The sequence below is a fragment of the Physeter macrocephalus genome, chromosome 8 (assembly GCF_002837175.3).
Source record: "Physeter macrocephalus isolate SW-GA chromosome 8, ASM283717v5, whole genome shotgun sequence".
NCBI classification, from domain to species: domain Eukaryota; kingdom Metazoa; phylum Chordata; class Mammalia; order Artiodactyla; family Physeteridae; genus Physeter; species Physeter macrocephalus.
In genome coordinates, this window is record NC_041221.1 from 76,032,517 (window position 1) to 76,053,741 (window position 21,225).

General features: G+C 35.6%; 1 protein-coding gene across 2 annotated transcripts in view; it reads right to left on the reverse strand.

Moving 5' to 3' along the window:
* The window catches only part of FAM169A (family with sequence similarity 169 member A), a 72,064-nt gene that overhangs the window by 35,120 nt on the left and 15,719 nt on the right, over positions 1–21,225 (reverse strand). For both annotated transcript variants that reach the window (XM_055086618.1, XM_024127672.2), the window contains exons 2-5: positions 10,687–10,821; positions 9,540–9,639; positions 9,141–9,226; positions 6,864–7,035 (exon numbers count right to left, since the gene is read on the reverse strand). In XM_055086618.1, the coding sequence (XP_054942593.1) occupies positions 6,864–7,035; positions 9,141–9,226; positions 9,540–9,639; positions 10,687–10,818 (490 nt within the window). In that variant the 5' untranslated portion in view covers positions 10,819–10,821. The remainder of the gene's footprint in view (positions 1–6,863; positions 7,036–9,140; positions 9,227–9,539; positions 9,640–10,686; positions 10,822–21,225) is intronic.

Consider the following 21,225-nt stretch of genomic DNA (forward strand, 5'->3'; position numbering starts at 1 on the left):
CTGAGGCCAAATAATATTTCCAAAATAGCACCTAATGATAGTGTCCTCCATTTTGGTTTTTTTCAGCTTGTCTACACTAAAATGTGATATCTGATTTATACACATTTATATCTTTTGTATTTCTTGACATACGACAGTTAACAGAACTTCCACTGAATTAGCAAGTGGTTTTGTCTTATTTTTCATACCTGTACGAGATTTTATTCCTTAGCAGTTTTCTAGTTAGCACAGCCCTTTTAACAGGGGGACCTGATCATCATAGGCCCTGTGAGGATTTATAAACTTCATCTAGTTTTGTGGTAGACACTGATTAGACTCTGGGAATTGTTCCTTCTCTGATCATGTTCACTTCTTACTTTTAATCAAAGTTTTATATGTACATTGTTAGCGTACAACAGTCCTCTAAGATTTCTTGGGAAAAAAACCGTCCTGTGACTGCTTCCCTGATCCACACATACAAACACACTTTCCATCCCCCAGAAACACACACTTTGGTCTTTTTTGGTATTTACCCCCATATCTCTAAGTAACTTACTACTTCTTGCAGTTTCCATTTTAGGCATAATCAACTGGCTTTCCAGTATGGAAGATGAGAATTTAGCTTTTATAAATTATAAATTTTGCACATACCCTACTCCCAATACACCATCACCATACTTCCTATACATGCCCTGCCCTATTACCCCAATACAGTAATTTATAATTTTGGCTAGGTCAATTTTCAGCATTTACATTATACACACACACACACACACACACACACACTTTTGATAACTGAGCCATGAGATGAGAATTTAGCTTTTATAAATTATAAATTTTGCACATACCCTACTCCCAATACACCATCACCATACTTCCTATACATGCCCTGCCCTATTACCCCAATACAGTAATTTATAATTTTGGCTAGGTCAATTTTCAGCATTTACATTATACACACACACACACACACACACACTTTTGATAACTGAGCCATGTAGTATATCATGATTGTTTTCCTTTTCCTGCACTGCTTTTTTTTTCCTGCACTGCTTTTTGATTTGCCTTAATAATGGTTTATCACTCATTATTTAGTATTTTCCTCTAACTTACCCCCCAAAGTCTCCCACAACTGTAACACTTATCTTGATAAGTGCAAACACATCAGGTATTCCATATTCTTGAATCAATGACCCAGAGCTTTCTGACTTACTACAATCTAGATTAGTCAATCTCTAGAAAAGTGCTGTCCAAAAGAACTTTCTGCAATGATGGAAATGTTCTATATCTCTTCTGTTCAATGTGGTAGCCACTAGCCACATGCAGCTACTGAACACTTACACAGTGGCTAGTATGACTGAGAAACTGAATTTTATATTTTATTTCATTTTAATTAATTTTCATTTAAATAGTCACATAAAGCTAGTGGCTACCAATCTGGACAGAGCAGCCTCAGAACTATCAAAGAGCTGTGATGTGGGGATATTTCTCTCCTTAGTTTCCTGATCTGGTTTCATTCTTTCCTGATTTACTTCCTTATTTTAGTAGAGCATAAATTCTGTTAGCTTCCTGAAAAATGATGCATGAGAGGTTAAAAAAAAAAAAATTTTTTTTAATTAACCATGTAGAAATTTCCTTCTGTTACTCTCATACTTCATTCATAATTTGGGTATAGAATTATATTGGAAATCACTTTCTCCCAGTATCTTAAAGGCATTGTTCCACTTCTAGTGTTCAGTGCAGTGCTGCTTTTGAGAAATCTAATCATTATGATTCTTGATCCTTTGTATAAATTCCCCCTCTCACTCTGTAGAGGCTTACAAAATCTTTTCTCTATCCCAGATGTTCTGAAATTTTGCAATAATCTACCTCAGCATGGGCCTATTTTAATTCATTCATTGTGATGGATGTTCAATGGGCCTTTTTAACTTGGAAATACATGTTCTATAATTCTGAGACTTTTCTTGAACTACTTCATTGGTGATTTCTTCCCCTCCAGTTTCTCTGTTCTCTCCTTCTGAAACATCTATTATGCAGACTGTTCCTCTAATTTTATCTTTTCTTTCCTATTTTCCATCATTTAGGGTTTGCTGTTGTTGTTGTTATGGTTGCTCTCCATTCTAATCAACATCAACTTTATCTCCCTTTTACTGAGTTTTTAATTTCCAAGAGCTCTATGGACATTCTTTTAATATATCTTGTCCCCATTTATGAATGTACTAACTACTCTTACGTTCCACAAATGTTGAGTTGTTTTGTTTGTTTTTGCATTGTCTGTCTCTTCCAAATTGCTTTCATTCTTTTTTGGTTTTGATCTCCATCTTTCATATCAGTGACTTTTCCTAACTAAGCTATTTGTTCATAGTTAAGAATGAGACATTAGAGACTTTCCTGATGGTCCAGTGGTTAAGAATCCGCCTTCCAATGCAGGTGATACGGGTTCAATCCCCAGTTGGGGAACTAAGATCCCACATACTACAGGGCAACTAAGTCCGCACACCACAACTACTGAGCTCACGCACCACAACTAGAGAGCCCACGTGCTGCAACTACTGAGCCTGCGCATACTAGACAGCCCAAGTGCTGTAACTACTGAGCCTGTGCACCACAACTACTGGGCCTGCACACCGCAACTAGAGAGCCTGCGCGCCACAACTGCTGAGCCCGTGCACCACAACTAGAGAGCCCTGCGCCACAACTAGTGAGCCCATAAGCCGCAACTACTGAGCCCGCAAGCCACAACTACTGAGCCCACGCACCACAAGTAGGGAGACTGTGTGCTGCAACTACTGAGCCCACACGCCGCAACTAGAGAGAGCCTGCATGCCGCAACTAGAGAAGCCCGTGCACCGCAACAAAAGATCCCACGTGCTGCAACTAAGACCTGACTCAGCCAGATAAATAAATGAATATTAAAAAAAAAAAGAACGAGACATTAAAAAGTTGATCAGTGTGCAAGGTGGGGATTGCTGACAAAGACTGGGACCTTTCCCAGGGGAACCATTCATACTGGTATTTTTAGAATATTTTTTCTCTTGGCCCAGTCAAATTCCTCAAAGGGAACTTTTTTGCTCATGTAACCATTAAATAATATTGAAATAGACGGAATGTATTCACACATTTTGGTAACATCTAAAATTTCCATCTTAAGTTTCAATAATTACGAAGAATGTAATTTCTAACATAACATTAACTTTTTAACAACTATGTATCATAAAAATAACTTTAGACTTACAGAAAAGTTGCAAAAATATACAAAGAGTTCCCACATACCGTTCACCCAGATTCCCCTAATGTTAACATCTTACATAGCCAGAGTACTATTATCAAAACCAGAAAATCAACATTGATAAAGTACTATTAGCTAAACTACAGGCCTTATTCAAATTCTGACAGGTTTTCTACTAATTTTTCTGTTTCAGAATCCAAGCAAAGATTCCATATGGTATTTAATGTCCCAACTCTGATCTTCGATAATTCCTCCACCTTTCCCTGTCTTTCATGATCTTGATACTTTTGGAGGTTACTGATCAGTTATTTTGTAAAATAACCTTCAATTTGGCTTTGTCTAATGTTTTCTCATGATAAAATTGAGGTTATGCATTTTGGGCGAAAATATCTCAGAAATGACGTTATGTCCTTCTCACTACATCATAAATTGGGGTCTCTGATGGTGATGTGTCTCAATGCTGGTGATGTTAACCATGATCTATTAGTTTACATGGTGTCTGCCAGGATTTGCTATGTAAATTTACTATGTTTCCCTTTTCAATTAAACAATATTGATTAAAGAAAAAAAATATATCACTACTCTTTTAAATGTATCAAATGGACCCTAAAAACTATTATCAGGGGCTTCCCTGCTGGTGCCGTGGTTGAGAGTCCGCCTGCCGATGCAGGGGATACAGGTGCATGCCCCGGTCCGGGAGGATCCCACATGCCGCGGAGCGGCTGGGCCTGTGAGCCATGGCCGCTGGGCCTGTGTGTCTGGAGCCTGTGTGTCTGGAGCCTGTGCTCCGCAACGGGAGAGGCCACAACAGTGAGAGGCCCGCCTACCGCAAAAAAAAAAAAACAAAAAAAAACCCAAACTATTATCAATTTGATAACTGTCATCATCCATTGAACAAACTGTTCCTTTCCTATTGAACTAACCATTCTTAACACTCAAAAAGCTTACATTGTTCCTTCCCCACCCCTGACTTTCTATTTCTATTATATTTATACTACAGACTATTACCCTAATGTAATATATTTTTATACTTGGATTATATATTGATTATCTAATCATTCTTCTCTGCAAAAACATATGTGTATATAAAAATATACATTTTTAAAGTTTCTTGTGACCATAAGATTCTAAGTATCAATTCAAAAGAAATTCTGAGTTATCATTATAATAACAGTATATGATGGATCAAAACACAAGTATATTATACATTTGGGAAACTATTCTACATTGGGAAAACTAATTATTCAGCAAAAAATAAAGTTTTATTGAAAATACATCTCAACGAAATACATGGAGCTTACCTTTTTTTTTTTTCAGTTTATGAGTCCATGAACAAATATTACTTACTATCAGAATATGACAAGGTTCAGCATTAATCCTGTTCCTATTTTTTATTTTTATAGATTAAAATGCTTAATAACCATAGAAGGGACCAGAAAATATTGTAGTGATGTTACTCAATTCTGCAAGTTCCCTTTAGAGTTATGTACCAGATATTACACAATGATCTATTGTTAAAAACTATTTTTAATGATCTGACATCTACCTAACCCAAGAAACAAACAAACTATACAGCCCTCATAATAATCTCTTTATTTCAGGCAAAAAAAAAATTTATATACTTTCTTGAATTTCATTATACTGTAATAGGATTTGACCTCATAAACAAAGTCCCCTCTTATATATCAAGGCTATTTTTATGCTCCAACTAATATCCCTATACACTGATTTGCTATTTTATTTTTAAAAATTATAAATAATAAGTGATATCATAAGGCTTTTATTCAACTACAAATATATTTAATAAAGATTTTATCTTTTTGCTACTGGTACAGTTTTTTCCTGATATGTACATTAGGAATACTTCTATCACAAAGTGTTTCAGTATTTGTTTTGGACAATTTTTTTCAAATTATTTTATGTTTGGGTTTCCTTTGTAGAAAAAACACTTCCAGACTGAATTAGATGGTTACTGATCCAAAGGCTAGCATAAGCACATCTAATTCCACTGTTCTCTGGCAGATGAGAGCCAGAGCTTAAAGCAGGAAAACACTGAAATAAATAGTAAGGAAGTAAGGCAATTAGTAGAGAAGTATGGAAGGTGCTAAAAGGGGTAGACAAGTAGTACTTGGAAGCTCCAGCATATAAAACTGAGTTAACTACCAGAAAAAAGTAAAAATAGAAGTCAGGTCCCAAAGGAGTGGAGGAGCCCCAAAAACACAGAAAACAAAGAGGAGCCAATGCCTGGAATCAAATACTGATCAGAAATACTGAGGGGGGAATGCTATGCCCTTTCTTAACTGTATGTCTTTCATCTACAGATGCTCTAAATGAGAAAGCATAAACTCTTATGTACTTCAAATGTCTATGAACTAGTTTCAAGTAGGAAACCCCGCTGCAGCCAGCGTGAGCAGCAAAAAGCCTCCAATTCCCATAGGAATTACTTGTATAAAATAAAGCATAAAGTAATTAAACCATATTCCAGCCCCAAACTTATGAAAACATTTTAAAAACAATAAAGTGATGCCTTTCATGCAATGCAGCACTAAGCTTCCATTTAACAAACATTATTATTCTGCCTCTGTATGATGATATCTTTCTGGAATTACATAAATTATTGGTTCTACTTCAAATTTATACAAGAATAAAATAGCATATTAAGGGAGAGTTAAAGTATTTACTAAACAGCAAAAACATTTAAAACTATAAATCACAGTTTTTTTATTGAGAAAAAGTGACATTCCCTTTACTGACTATATGTACTCATCATACTCATAATGACTGATGTTCTCAACATAAATGTGTACTAATTATACAATTAAGGTATTAGTCACAACTGTCCTTCAAATTAGCAGGAAATTTGGTATTATCTTTAGACTGCATCTGACCACAAGAGCTAAATTTGGCAAGTGTGAAATATAAAAAGGACAGAAAAATAATGTGAGTATTCTGTGAAAGGTCTTTTGGCCAAGGTACAGAACAAGGCTGCCTTTGTTGTGTAGTGGTTGTAAGGTGTGGGATATATGTGTACATGGAGCAAGCAGGTTTGATTTTTCTGGCTCCAGTAGCTCTAGGGAACTGAATGAACAGGAAAACAGGTAAAGCAAGATGAAGCTGCACTAGTGTTTCAGGAAAAGGGTATAGTTGGGTCTTAGGATCAGAAATCCAAACTTTACAAGATTGACTATTTCAAAGCTGTTTGGATTCTCTAAATATATTAAAGTACTTTGCTTTAGCTGCTTTACTATATCAGGCTGAATCAGCTACACTAGAAGAAAAAGGCTATGCATTTGGTCCACAGGTAGACAGGGGATTTAAAACGAGCCACTAATAGTGATAGCAGCAGGAATCAAAGTAAAACAAGGACCTTTAAATAAAGGGAAGGAAATGAGAGGGAAAGAAGACAAATCTGAGGCTCAACATACAACTCTCTATCCACATATGTGGAGAAATTTTCTACTCTGTCAAATGTTTACTTTTTTTTCAAAAGACTTTCCTAACAATCCTCACTTATATAGAAGCAAAGTACTCCCAAGAAATACTGAGTAAAATCTCAATTCGTACTCTAGATACTAATTTAAAAGGGACATTAATATAGTTGGGGTCCAAAAAGTGGGTTTACATAATATATATTTTAAATAACTTAAAGACTCACCTGTAGGCTTAACTGAATAAAACCCAATGGCCTCTCCTTTCTTCCACAGAATCTTAGCATAATCAGTACTGCTATGACACAGGAATGGGATCTCATTTCTCTCCATTTCCTGCTTTCTATAAATAATTCGATTCAGAACATACAGAACCACTCTCTCCCCAAGAGTTCTCACCTACAAAGAGATGAGACACCAGGCACAACAGTTAGCATCAACTCAGAGATGCAATTTACCTTGCTCCCTGCTTCCATACCTTGTACTGACATTCAAAGCACTTTGAATACATTCAGAATGATTTGTAAACCATTTTATTATCACAAAGATGAGACCAGTCATTCATACCAATAACAATCCATTTCTATGGACACAAATTATGCATGAAATAATGCCTAGCAAAGTTCTAAAACAGGCAAAACAGGTTTCCAATATACCAATCCCCAGCATCTCCACGTTAGCAGTCAGTGCTCTCTTTCTGCTTCCAGCTGCCCAGATCCCAGGTCTCCCCCACTCTAATTGCTGCCCCCCACCATTTCTAGTGCTTCTTTTCACCCCATTCCAGCCTACACATTAAAAAAAAAAAGAAAGAAGGAAAAGAAAGTGAAAAAAGCTTAGTGTTACGCTCTGAAGACTTTAAAAACAATGATTATCTCATTTGATGAGCAAAGCCATAATTATGCTCTTGGGAAAGGAATCTCTCTCATCTTTTCTAGGTAAAATGGTCATTTAACAGTCATGTCTTTGTGGTCTAACTATTAGGAATACCTGTCTCCCCCTACACACATACACACATACCCCTCTGCCAGACCAGATGGGCAATGACAGGGGCACCAGGGCAGTCTGATGAAAACAAAACTTGGGGCAATCACAGAATGGAAACAGAACCTCACTTCCTACAGGCAGGGCTGCATGGTCACAAGGACACCCTCACCAATTGCCTGACATTGAACAGTGGGGTTTTCCCCATAGACATCTGTCACTGCTAAAAACAAGAGTCTATCCATGAAATCTATCCCCCCCACCCCACCCCAAGTCTCCTTAAAGAAAAAGAAGAATGCCCTCTAATTAGGTGAGAGGAGAGAAAAAGCATTAGGCATACACACACTACTCTCAAAAACCTCCCCGGTAAGGAATTTCCAATACCAAACATCACATGAAATGACAAAGCTCTCCAGCTTACAGGGTATCCCATGCCTTCCTTGAACAGCTCTGACCAGAATGAAATTCTTTCTGATACTGAGCTGAAATCTCTTTCCCAAAGACTATACTTTGATATTCTGGATCACATAGTCTACAAATATTTGAAGACAGCCATGATATTCTCTTAAATTTCCTATCAAAGCTAAACAGAGCAAAAGACTAATCTAATATGATTTGGGATACTCTTGCCATTTCAGACTTCTCCCTTCAAATTGCTGCAGATCCCTAACATTTTTTTTTTCTCTTCATGTTGGGCATGCAGATATTACAGGTATAAACATCGAAGATATCGATAAGATAATGGGGCTTTTCTGTATAAACTTAAGGTTTTTATTAGCTTTTTTGCTTTCCTTGATTTTACTTCTAATTAACTAAAGCCCAATCTTTTTCATATGTGCTGCTGTTTTAGTATGGTCTTCTTGGTATACAGTACAGTTAAATTTTTGAACCCATAGATACTACTTTACCTTTCTCACTAATTTATTTTCATCATGTTAGATCTTTCTCTTTGTTTCTTAATTCTGCCTTTATGGATTAGTTCTCCCATTCAGCACTGTGGCATGCAGAATTGATAAGTATGAACTATACCTTCTTCTAAGTAACTGATAAAATGGTGACTAAGACAGAATAAAGGACCCAGTTTTACAGTATGCTACTGAGGACCTCCCTTCCACTACACTGTTTGGAACACTGAATAGACCACCCAAAATGGCCCTACTGATAAGAAAGTTTACTGGTCAGTCTCTCCTAGAGACTGAGAACTTAAGCAACCACACCAAGATAATAAGCTTTTTCCCACCCGAAAAGAAAAATCAGAAGCTAAAGTTGATATGCGTAACTACAGCTTAACTAAACCACAGGTACTCATTTTTCCTCCCCCAATTCTCAGACACTTTCACATAAAATCAAGGAAGCCCAATCTAAGTGCCAGTTTCACCATTAACAATGGAACTCTAAGGGTTTAATATAACCTGGTATACTAAAATGGAGAAAAGCTCAATAACTTCAAAAACTATCACTGTTTATGGGAAACATAGTGTGAAATGGCCTCCTAAACACTTAAAGTTACAGGATCTTGTTACCTGCTTAAGTCCCTCTCTAGAAGGGACAGATGTTTTCACAATATCATCAATAGCCCACCACTGATCAGCAAGGTAAAGTGCCACAGCTAAAAGAAAATAAATGATTGTTAACATTTAAGTCTTAAAGTACACGATATTACTATTTGGTAAGGTTTTCAATGATACCCTTAAATATACCCATAGTTCACAATACAATGTGGCAGCCCCATTTATACCATTTTTATTGTATTTCACTCACTAAACATTTAATTATAAGCAACTGAGAATTTTATTTTCCTGAATTTACAGTTTGAAATAAGTTTTCTTTTTAAAAATTCCTTCATGTAGCTATCTTTCAATAAATTTCTAATTGTTTGAAAAAAAATTCCTCAATTTACAAATATTAAACAAAACAGAGACCTGTGAGTGAGTCCTCAGGTGCAAAAAGAGCAAGAACTTTCTGGGTCTGATCTCCACCATAGAGAGGTACAAAGCCTACATTTGACAGGCTAATAGGAATCTGAAATGACAATTGATTAAAGATTAGTGAAGAGTCGGTAAGAAAACATCAGACAAAAACACCATGCTCCTACCAAAGTTTCAAACGTACGTTAACGCTAATTATACAATTTCATTTCATAGGAGATATTTCTAGTCTTAAAAAAAAAAGAGCAAATCAGATAGACTTCCCTTTTGCAAGAATTTTATTAACTTGGGGGAAAAAATGAAAGTCTATTTCAATAAATATTATTGCACTCTAGCTACGCATATGAATAAAAACAAAAGCATGATATCATCCATAAAGTTGTTAAATTTATCATCTGTTATTCAGACCACTTGAGGGGGAAAAAATTCCATTTTCTAGTAAAAAACCACTAGGGTAAATTCATTTTTCCAGTGAGATATATGCAATACTTTAAATTTTTTCTGCTTTCATTAATCCAACGCTAATTCCCTACTTACACACAATATTGCCATTCAGAGAATTACAAAATATTGATGTTGGAAGAATTCTTTAAATAAACATCATCTTCCAGAAGAAAAACCTGAGGCCTAAAGAGGTTAGAGAATTTGCCTATCATCAAATTCACACTAGAATTCTAATAATTTAATGTCTAACGATCTATCAAAATATATCTCAGTTTACTAATTAGAAATTTTATTTTAATATTTTGGGAAAAGGAAGATTTGTGATACAAAAATGTGTAATGTAGTGTTTTGCTGATTTTTTTTATTAAAAAAATTTCTAAAACAACAATTTCCAAATCTAAAGTAGACTTAATTGGGTTAGCTCAAATATGGTAATCAGTCTTAGCAAAACTAGTAAACTACTTACATATAATTTTAAAGGCACAATACAAATAATAAGCAACTGCCTGCAAAGTTAGTCTTTTAAAAACGATCATGCTGCTGTACTAACTAATCAATATTTATCCATTTTACTAAAAAGTCTTCTGATAAAATTTTCAAAAGTGATTAGTTAACACTTTAAAAGATAATAAAAGCATACCGATTTCATGTATAAACTCAACTGAAAAGATTGACAAATCACTGCAGGATGCCTTACCGTAATATTGAGAAGAGAAAAACATTCAGGATTTTCAGGGTCCCCACACCTGAGATCTGACATGTAATCTTCAGCAGAATTTTCCATTTCCTCATGACTGCAATTATCCAGCATATCCACAGGGAATGCCATCCTCTTTAACAAACAACATGGGACAAAATGTTTCAGAATATGAAAGGCTATCTTCCTGTATTGAGAAAAAAACTTTTTATTGTAATAGCGCAGCATTTTATTGTAAGGAGCTTCTTTTTCACTGTGCCAAGACAGACTACAACTTAAGCCTGTTAATCTAAATGTATGTCAGAAAGAAAACTTAAACACTCACTTCTATTAAAAACAAGGAATGAAATAAGAATTAATGCCCATGCACCTATGGTCAATTAGTCTATGACAAAGGAGACAAGAACATACAATGGACAAAAGACAGTCTCTTCAAAAAGTAGTGCTGGGAAAACCGAACAACTACATGTGAAAAATGAAATTAGAACATTTTTCTCACACCATTTACAAAAATAAACTCCAAATGGATTAAAGACCTAAATGTAAGACTGCAAACCGTAAAAGTCCTAGAAGAAAACATAGACAGAATATTCTGACATAAACTGTAGAAATATTTTCTTGGATCTGTCTACTAGGGCAAAGGAAACAAAATCAAAAATAAACATATGGGACCTAATTAAACTGAAAAATTTTTTCACTGCAAAGGAAACCATCAACAAAATTCAAAGACAACCTACTGAATGGGAGAAAATATTTGCAAATGATATGACTGATAAGGGGTTAATATCCAAAATATATAAACAGCTCATACAACTCAATATCAAAAAAAAACCCAACCAATTAAAACACGGGCAGAAGACCTGAATAGTCATTTTTCCAAAGAAGACATACAGATGGCCAACAGGCACATGAAAAGATGCTCCACATCGTTAATCATCAGAGAAATGCAGGTCAAAACCACAATGAGATATTACCTCACACCTGTCAGAATGGTTATCATCAAAAAAGAACACAAATAACAAATGTTGGAGAGGGTGTAGAAAAAAGGGAACCCTTGAACACTGTTGGTGGGAATGTAAATTGGTGCGGCCAATGTGGAAAACAGTATGGAAGTTTCTCAAAAAACGAAAAATAGGGAATTCCCTAGTGGTCCACTGGTTAGAACTTGGCACTTTCACTGCCATGGGCCTGGGTTCAATCCCTGGTCGGGGAACTAGGATCCCACATGCTTCGCGGCATGGCCAAAAAAAAAATTTTTTTAAATTTAAAAATAAAAATAGGAGTAACATATGATCCAGCAATTCCACTCCTGGGTATATATCCAAAGAAAACAAAAACAGTAATTCAAAAAGATTCACGCACCCCACTGTTCATAGCAGCACTATTTACAATAGCTAAGATACAGAAGTAAACTAAGTGTCCATCAACAGATGAATGGATAAAGATGTGTTAATATATACACAATGCAATACTACTCAGCCATTAAAAGAGAATGAAATTTTTTCTTTTAAAGAATAAAAGAAATAGAACAACATGGATAGACCTAGAAGGTATTATGCTTAGTGAAAGAAGTCAGACAAACACTGTACATTATTACTCTTATGTGGAATCTAAAAAATAAAATAAATGAATATAACAAAACAAACTCACAGATATAGAGAACAAACTGTTTGTTACCAGTGGGGAGAGAGAAACAGAGAGGGGCAAGACAAGGGCAGGGGATTAAGAAGTACAAACTACTATGTACAAAATAAGCTACAAGGATATACTGTTCAGCACAGGGAAATATAACCATTATTTTATAACTTTAAATGGCATATAATCTATAAAAACATTGAATCACTATGTTGTACACCTGAAACTAATATTGTAAATCCACTATACTTCAATTTTAAAAAATGAATAAGTCCTTAAATTATAAAAATAAATATTTATAAGGTATAGGATATAAACACACATACATACAAATATATCCTCATATACCTCCCAACATAAAAGTCACTGTAAAAGGACACAAGGGAACTTTTCAGAATGATAGAAATGTTTACAACTACACTGTACTGATGGCTGCACAACCCTATAAATTTACTAAAAAAAACATGGAATTGTACAGCTGTAATCGGTAAATGTTACAGTATGTAAACTGTATCTTTCATGTATACAGCTGTTAAAAAAAAAAAAAAAAGCCAGCACCTTAATGGGGAAAACTCTAAAGACTTTTTCACTAAAGTCAAAAAAAATAAGGACTTAAAAAAAAGAAGAAAAGTTGAGACCTTTCTATTAAAATGGTTGAAATAAAAACTTTGTGTTTAAAAAAAAAAAGAAAAAGAAGGACTTAACTAATAAATAACATTAGATAGGTACTTGCTAATGCAATTAGACAAGAGAAAGCAATCAGAGGTATAACAATTGGGGATGTGCATGGCTTGGGGCGAGGGGAGACTATCTCAACCTCAATTCGCAAATAATAAATTTAACTGAAAAACCCAGAAGAATCAATGGAAAAATTATTCCAAACAATAAGAAAATGCAGTAAAATGGTAGGACATAAAATTACATACAGAAATCAAGCCCTCATATATATAATAATAATCAGTAAGGAGAAATAATAAATGGAAAAAAATGAAGTAAAAATAGAAAAGACAACCCCATTAACAATGGCAAAGATAAAAATAGACTTAAATTTAACAATAAACAATATAAAACTTATATAAGGAAAACTATAAAACAGCATGCCTGGAGGAAGCAAAGTGAACAACAGGGAAGACAAACCATGTTCTTGGAAAGGAAGATTCTGCATCATTAAGGTAGCAGTTTCCTCTAAGATAATCTGTAAATTTAATGCAATCCTAATGAAAACATCTTCAGGATTATTGTTTCCTGAAGCAAGACAAGCTGATTATAAAGTGAATTTGAAAGAATAAATAAGAATAGCTAGAAAAATCCTAAAAAGGCAGAGCAATGATTGGAGAAAAGTTCAAACTCTCTAAGATATTAAAGCATGTTATAAAACTTCTATGATACAAGCATATATAAAACTTCTATGCAATACAGGCATATAAATAGACAGACCAATGGAGCAAGATAAAGAAATATACCCTAATGCCTATAGAAATTGCGTATATGATTACAGAGCTATTTCAATCAATGGGAGAAAGAAGCACTTTTTAATAGGTAGCATTGTTTCACTGGCCTTACAATATGTTTAAATGAGAAACTAATTTTGCCCATTTTTTTAACTTCTTATATCTGAAATCATATAGTATGCTCTCTATTGTGTCAACTCTTTTCACTCAACATTACTTCTTTGAGAAACATAAGCAGTGCTGCATCTATCATTTAATTTGTTCCCTTTTATTGCTATGTAGTATTCCACAATACACATATACAGTTTATTTACCAATCTACTGCTGATGGGCATTTGGGCTGCCATGAGCATTGCTGCAGGAGTATTTCGGTAGATATACGCACTCACTTCTGTTTTTTTTCCAAGGTATAAAATATTTAATAATGCTTTGTTGATTTATGTTTTTTTAAAATGCACTCCTCTGTGATAGGCCTGCATACCCAGACTTATCAATCTTACTAAAAGACAAGCAGATATTGTATGTAGTTTGATGTAATGCAACAAGAAAATTGGATCCAAATCTACCTAAGCCATTAGACAAACATGTGAAATGATGTTTAAAGTATGCAGGCGGCCAAACTTAGAATAACTCAGTTTCTTCAATATATATACAGAATAGAGTTTAAAGAAAAGAATGGAAACTAATGTAAATTAAAAGAAACTTAAGAGACATATTGATCAAATGCACTGTAGAGAGCATCCTGATTTGTGTATTCTTGAAAATTTCCATGAGAAAAAAGTTAAAAAAAAAACCTTATGAGCTATGTCATCTGATCTACTAGTTCTTAAAGGAGGTACAAATAAAGCTGGTAAAGATTATCTTGTCTTAAAAGTTACCTGCTTTGTATTTACCCACAATAAAAATTACAGAGCCGAACAGCTATATCTGTCAAAAACCTCAATTTTAATTTTTTTAAAATTAATTAATTTATTTATTTTTGGCTGTGTTGGGTCTTCGTTTCTGTGCGAGGGCTTTCTCTAGTTGCGGCGAGCGGGGCCACTCTTCATCGTGGTGCACGGGCCTCTCACTATCGCGGCCTCTCTTGTTGCAGAGCACAGGCTCCAGACGGGCAGGCTCAGTAGTTGTGGCTCACGGGCCTAGTTGCTCCGCGGCATGTGGGATCTTCCCAGACCAGGGCTCGAATCCGTGTCCCCTGCATTGGCAGGCAGATTCTCAACCACTGTGCCACCAGGGAAGCCCCCTCAATTTTATTTTATTTTTTTGCGGTACGCAGGCCTCTCACTGTTGTGGCCTCTCCCGTTGCAGAGCACAGGCTCCGGACGCGCAGACTCAGCGGCCATGGCTCACGGGCCCAGCCGCTCCACGGCATGTGGAATCTTCCCGGACCGGGGCACGAACCCGCGTCCCCTGCATCGGCAGGCGGACTCTCAACCACTGCGCCACCAGGGAAGCCCTCAATTTTAATTTTTAAAAAAATTTATAAATGGAAAGGCAGGAGAAAATAAATTGAAAAAATAAAAGTTACTCTTCTCGAAGGTGAACTTCATCAAATCTATTTTAACACAACAAAAGTATTAGTAGACAAGAAACTGAAAATCTAATGGAAATATGAGATAAACACAAAAAAGACAGGACATATATTGTAACAGTTATACACAGTTAAACATATTTTTATGAATTTTGAAGATATGATAATGAGAGGAAGTTACTTTTTTACCGTAATCTGAAATCTTGATGCTAAGAACTTTAAAACTTGATATACATATGATTGGGGCCCTGATTTGTATATATAAATTTATATACATACAAATATGTATTTTTTAATTACATTGATTTTTAATTTTTAAAAATCAAAACCTAGAAACAGAACACATAAATTCAGCCCATCTGTTAGTAAATGTAAATGTCTAAATAAAAGGAGAAAGCAAGAAAAATTTGTGAACGATTTATGAAAGCAATACCGCATAACTTCCAGCCAACTTACAAAAAGGAGGAAAAAAAAGACTGAATTTCAAGAGAGAACCATCAGGAGCTTATCTAAAAAAGATGTTATACTTAGAAAAGGATCATAAAATAAAACAGTAGCTCTGCATTGAAGGACACTTATTTGTCAGTGTGGCAAATCTTTATAACTCTATCAAAGTCAATATGCAAAAGCAAACTAAGGAAATACAACATTACGTTCTATAGTCAGATCTAACAATTGTAGTGAAGATTGAAATTTAGACAAAACTAAAAACATGAAACAAATGGTCAATAGTGGGTGAAAGAAGCATAATGAGGACGCTAGTTAAAAAAATGTCAGTAACTGTTTTTGCTCTTTTGTAGACAAGCTCCCAGCTTTGTATCCAAGTAAAACATTCAAAAACATTTAATATACTATAGAAGCTCAAAAAGTATTAAAATAAAAGCATTTCTGGGACTTCCCTGGCGGTCCAGTGGACTACCACTGCAGGAGGCGCAGGTTCAATCCCTGGGGGGAGGGGGGCAAGGGACTAAGATCCCACATGCCACGGCCCCCCCGCAAAAAAGTATTCCTCTTAAAGCAACTCAAAAGACTCTAGAATATTAGCTACCAAAACAAGGTATGAATGAAACATTTAAAATTTTCATTTGCTAAGAGTAATCATGATTTAAAGGATAAAATGTAAATATTTGAAGATTGCTGCCAAAAACTTGGTCTACAAAAGCACAGCTGATTACAATCACATAAAAATAATACAGTATTCTACACAAAGAATACAAAATGGACCCACAAGGAAGAGACTGACAGAATAGCAAGTTTATGGGGGATTGGTTTTTTTAATCTATTACTAAATTAACTTTCTTAGGGACTTCCCTGGTGGCGCAATGGTTAAGAATCCGCCTGCCAATGCAGGGAACATGGTGTTGAGTCCTGGGCCAGGAAGATCCCACATGCCGTAGAGCAGCTAAGCCCGTGTGCCACAACTACTGAGCCTGTGCTCTAGAGCCTGCGAGCCACAACTACTGAGCCCACGTGCCACAACTACTGAAGCCTGCGCACCTAGAGCCCGTGCTCCGCAACAAGAGAATCCACCGCAATGAGAAGCCCGCGCACTGCAAGGAAGAGTAGCCCCCACTTGCCACAAGAGAAAGCCCGCATGCAACAACAAAGACCCATCGCAGCCAAAAATAAAAATAAATAATAAATAAAAATTTAAAAAGAAGACACTGCTACAGATCAAAGGCAAGTATAACATGACTAAACTCAAGTGTAAAAAGAGAAAGTCATTATCCTTCATTCTTAAACCTTTTTAGATTGAGGTTTTTAAATAGAAAAATAATCTCTTCTGGGCTAATTTTTATTATTTAAGATTATATATACAAACACAAAATGAAACAATCCTATTTTCCTGAAATCCAATCATTTAAATACTCTGAAATTTACATAAAGAGCCTTACTGGAGGGAAAAAACTTCACTTAGTTAGAGGTTGTGATTTTTAACAACTAACTTTTATTAAGTGCCAGAATGTGTCAGAACTGTGCTAAAAGAATGCCATTCACTCTCATTCAAGCCTTGTAGCAAAGATATGTGGTGGACCCGACTAATATTCTTATTTTATAGAAAAGTAAACCACCTTGGAGAGGTTAATCATTTCCCCAAAGTCACATGGAGAACGGGTGGCAAACCTGAGATCCAGAAATGGATCTGACATCCAAGCCCATCCTACAGACAGAGTTAAATACTGGGTACTGCATCACATTCAAGGCCCTTTAAGAGCACATTTTATAGTGAAAAACTTTAGACTTGGAGCACTAGAAATCTGGCAATTTCCAGATATATCTGACTTGATTTTAATATTGTTGATCTACAGGACTTTTTTTAAATCTTTTTTTTTTTGAGATTTGGAAGCATAACTAAACAAATCCTTAAATCCATCATTTTTGTGGCAGCAAAGCCAGTTTAAAATGAATGTATTTCTTCTTCACTATAGAAGGAATTATTTCACTCTTTTCTCTCTCATCTCACCTCCAGGGCATCTCCCAACAAACTTAAAAGTTGTGATTTCTGGGGTTTCCCTGGTGGCGCAGTGGTTAAGAATTCACCTGCCAATGCAGGGGACACGGGTTCGAGCCCCGGTCCGGGAAGATCCCACATGCCGCGGAGCAACTAAGCCCATGCACCACTACTACTGAGCCTGTGCTCTAGAGCCCGCGAGCCACAACTACTGAGCCCGCGCACCTAGAGCCCGTGCTCTGCAACAAGAGAAGCCACCGCAATGAGAAGCCCGCACACTGCAATGAAGAGTAGCCCCTGCTCACCACAACTAGAGAGAGCCCGTGTGCAGCAGCAAAGACCCAATGCAGCCAAAAATAAGTAAATAAAATAAATTTATTTTTTTAAAAAGTTGTGATTTCTGAATATAGTTTAAAAACTACAGCATCAGTTTTTCATATGAAAAAAATTAGAAAATGTTTCCCCAATTCCAAAAGCCCAGATACACACACCTCTTCTAAAATATTTTTGTGTTTTCAAATCTGTCCTTAAATCTGTTACGTTTATTACTGGTCATTCTCAGTGCTAAATTTTATCGGCTAAACAGTCACCAATTAGTATTTAAGGAAGATGAAAGAACTAGAAATTATTATAAATCGGTAATAGCACGTAACAATATGAATCCAATCAAATATACATTCCAATATAATTATTTGTACTCAATATGCAAAATCAAATATCACAGTCTTTGTCATGGTTATATGAAACTTCCTTTTGCAAAATATCACAATAAATACCTTGTTATTAAATATTCTATTCACATATTACACCAGAAAAAGTACTCGCATTGGAATCCTGTGACCTTGATTCCCGGGTCAGCTGTGCTAACCAGCTCTGTGACCCTAGGCGAGTTACTTACCCTCTTTAGGCTTCTGTATTCTCATTGGTAATGTGATGCAACTGGACAGGATAATCCTAAGGACCTTTCACATCTAAATGTTTATAACTGTTTATTTAAAAATATAGCGGTTACTTAAGACTGTGTAAACTACTAGCCTTAAGCTGGTTCCGCTAGTTCAGGGAGGCAAGAGAAGGGTAGTAAGGTTCTGGAGAGTAAAATATAGGTTGCTGTGAAAAAAATCAGTCACTTCTCTCTCTTTTTTGTTGTTTTTAAGCTTCTGTTCTATGTTACATAACTGTAAAGCTGTCAGATCAAATTCTGTCAAGTACTTTATGCTCTGCCCATGAGATGAACCAAAAGGCCTAACTAGATTCTACATGAATGAGAAAGCTTAATGTCGCCTTAAGCGAACTAACTCATCAAAAAATTTACGCAGAATGGACAATGAAGTGTAAAAAGTGTCCAAATTAATTTATAAATTAAGCAAATGGCATGCTCATTAATCCTGGATAACCTGTAAAAAAAATTAATGCTCACACCTCTTACATAAGAACTCTAAGATGCCCACCAGCTATTTTACACCCATCTTTTAATAATTTCATCTCTTTTTCCTGAAAAATTATCTATTTGCAAGAATGAATGCTCTTAACAAGAAAGAAAATATAACAGTTAAAAACCATATTCCTATTATTGTGATTTTTTTCCCTATTTAAGGTTAATTACTGGATATCATCTATACTCTTAAAACAGGGAAATATATTTTTTTAACTTTAGTTCCTAAATAATTTCAAGATTCTTATAGATTATTGCTATTATCTGGGGGCTTTAGGAGGAGGAGAAGATCCCCAAAATTACGGAAATTTTAGAGCTGAAAGAGTTCTTAGAGAAAAAACAATGATCTCAACCAATCCAAGGCATGATCCTACCTCTCCTCGTTGTTCCCCCAACACCGAAAATAGCTTAGGTGTCCCAGCAACATAATCCGCAAAGCTCTCAACCTTTTACACAAAAGGCCTGTTTCTGGACATTATGATTCTCCTCTTGATTCTTCCCTTGTCTCTTTCTAACATCATAATCTTCCCTAACGAACCTAGCCCATGTACTACATCAGCTCAACTGAACTCTCTTCCCTACTCACCTTTTATCCTTCTATCCCTCCTACCCACACAAGGCCCTAATTCCTAGATTAATCCTTCTCTGCTCGTAGAGCTGAGTTTTTAAGTATGACAAAAATGAAACCACTGAACAGACTGCTACAGCTATCAACTCTCAGGTGGGCTCACTGCTCAGAAATCCTTTCCTACCTTCTGAGAAAGGAAAAAGATTTGATTACATATAGGTAAAGACTACCTATAAGTTTATGGGTAATGGGGCAGGAAGTTAAATGTGGTTCATACCTGTTACCTCTTTTCATTTCAAGTAGAAAACAAAATCATCTTTTGAAGTAATAATCCCTGAGCCAACAGTGGACTACACACCTGGTTCTATTTGAAACATTTCACATGTATCCCTGATAGAGTTTTTATCCCAAACCCATGAAGCGGATAATTTAATTATCTCATTTGTCAGATGAGGAAATTAAAACACATAGCAGCAGAGTAACTTGTTCAAGGCACACTATAGTAAGTGGCAAAGCTAGAATTTGAACCCAGGCAGTCTAGCTGTGAGGCCTATCCTTTTAGTTACCATGCTATGTCTGAAAGCACAGCGCCTTAGGACCCTAAGATGGTATAAGATTGCTTATACATATCAAGAGAAATCTTACCAGTTTTCTTTCTAAAGGTTTAATTCCTCTCCATATCCAGAAAAATGGTCCTAGATCTAAGAAATCATTTAAAGATGAAGGTACTGGGTATCTGGTATGTTTTAGGGCTTACAAAAGCAAAACCCAGTCATATGTCATAGAATTTTGTACATGTGAAAGGTGGAATATGTAGAATACTAGTTAAGGGAGTGTGTTCTTGAGCCAAATTGCCAGGATTACTAGCTGTGTGACCATAGGCAAATAACTTGAACAGACAGAGAAAAAGGAACTCTGAGGTAGGAATAAACTGCAAGGGTAAAACTAATAACTTTGAATACATATTAAAATTTTTACATCTAAAAACAAAAAATTCAGAGGCAAATGTTATATAACCAGTATGACCCGCAAGTGTTAGGTTGCTTAATATAAATACAATGGTTTTTAAACTAAGATGCAAATAAACAAACAAGTGGCATGGACAATTCATAAAACAGGACAAACACCAAAAATGCTCAACTCTTAATTTTTTTAAAAAAGCCTATTGCATGTACTTTTAAAACTAATTTATGAAAAATATTGGTACATACTTACATGTTTATACAGAAGATGACGTGGAAGGGCATACATTGTATTGTTATTGTTAACAGTAGTTTTTTTTTTTTTTTTTTGCGGTACGCGGGCCTCTCACTGTTGTGATAAAAAATGTGGCACATATATACAATGGAATATTACTCAGCCATAAAAAGAAACAAAATTGAGTTATTTGTAGTGAGGTGGATGGACCTAGAGACTGTCACACAGAGTGAAGTCAGAAAGAGAAAAATAAATACCGTATGCTAACACATA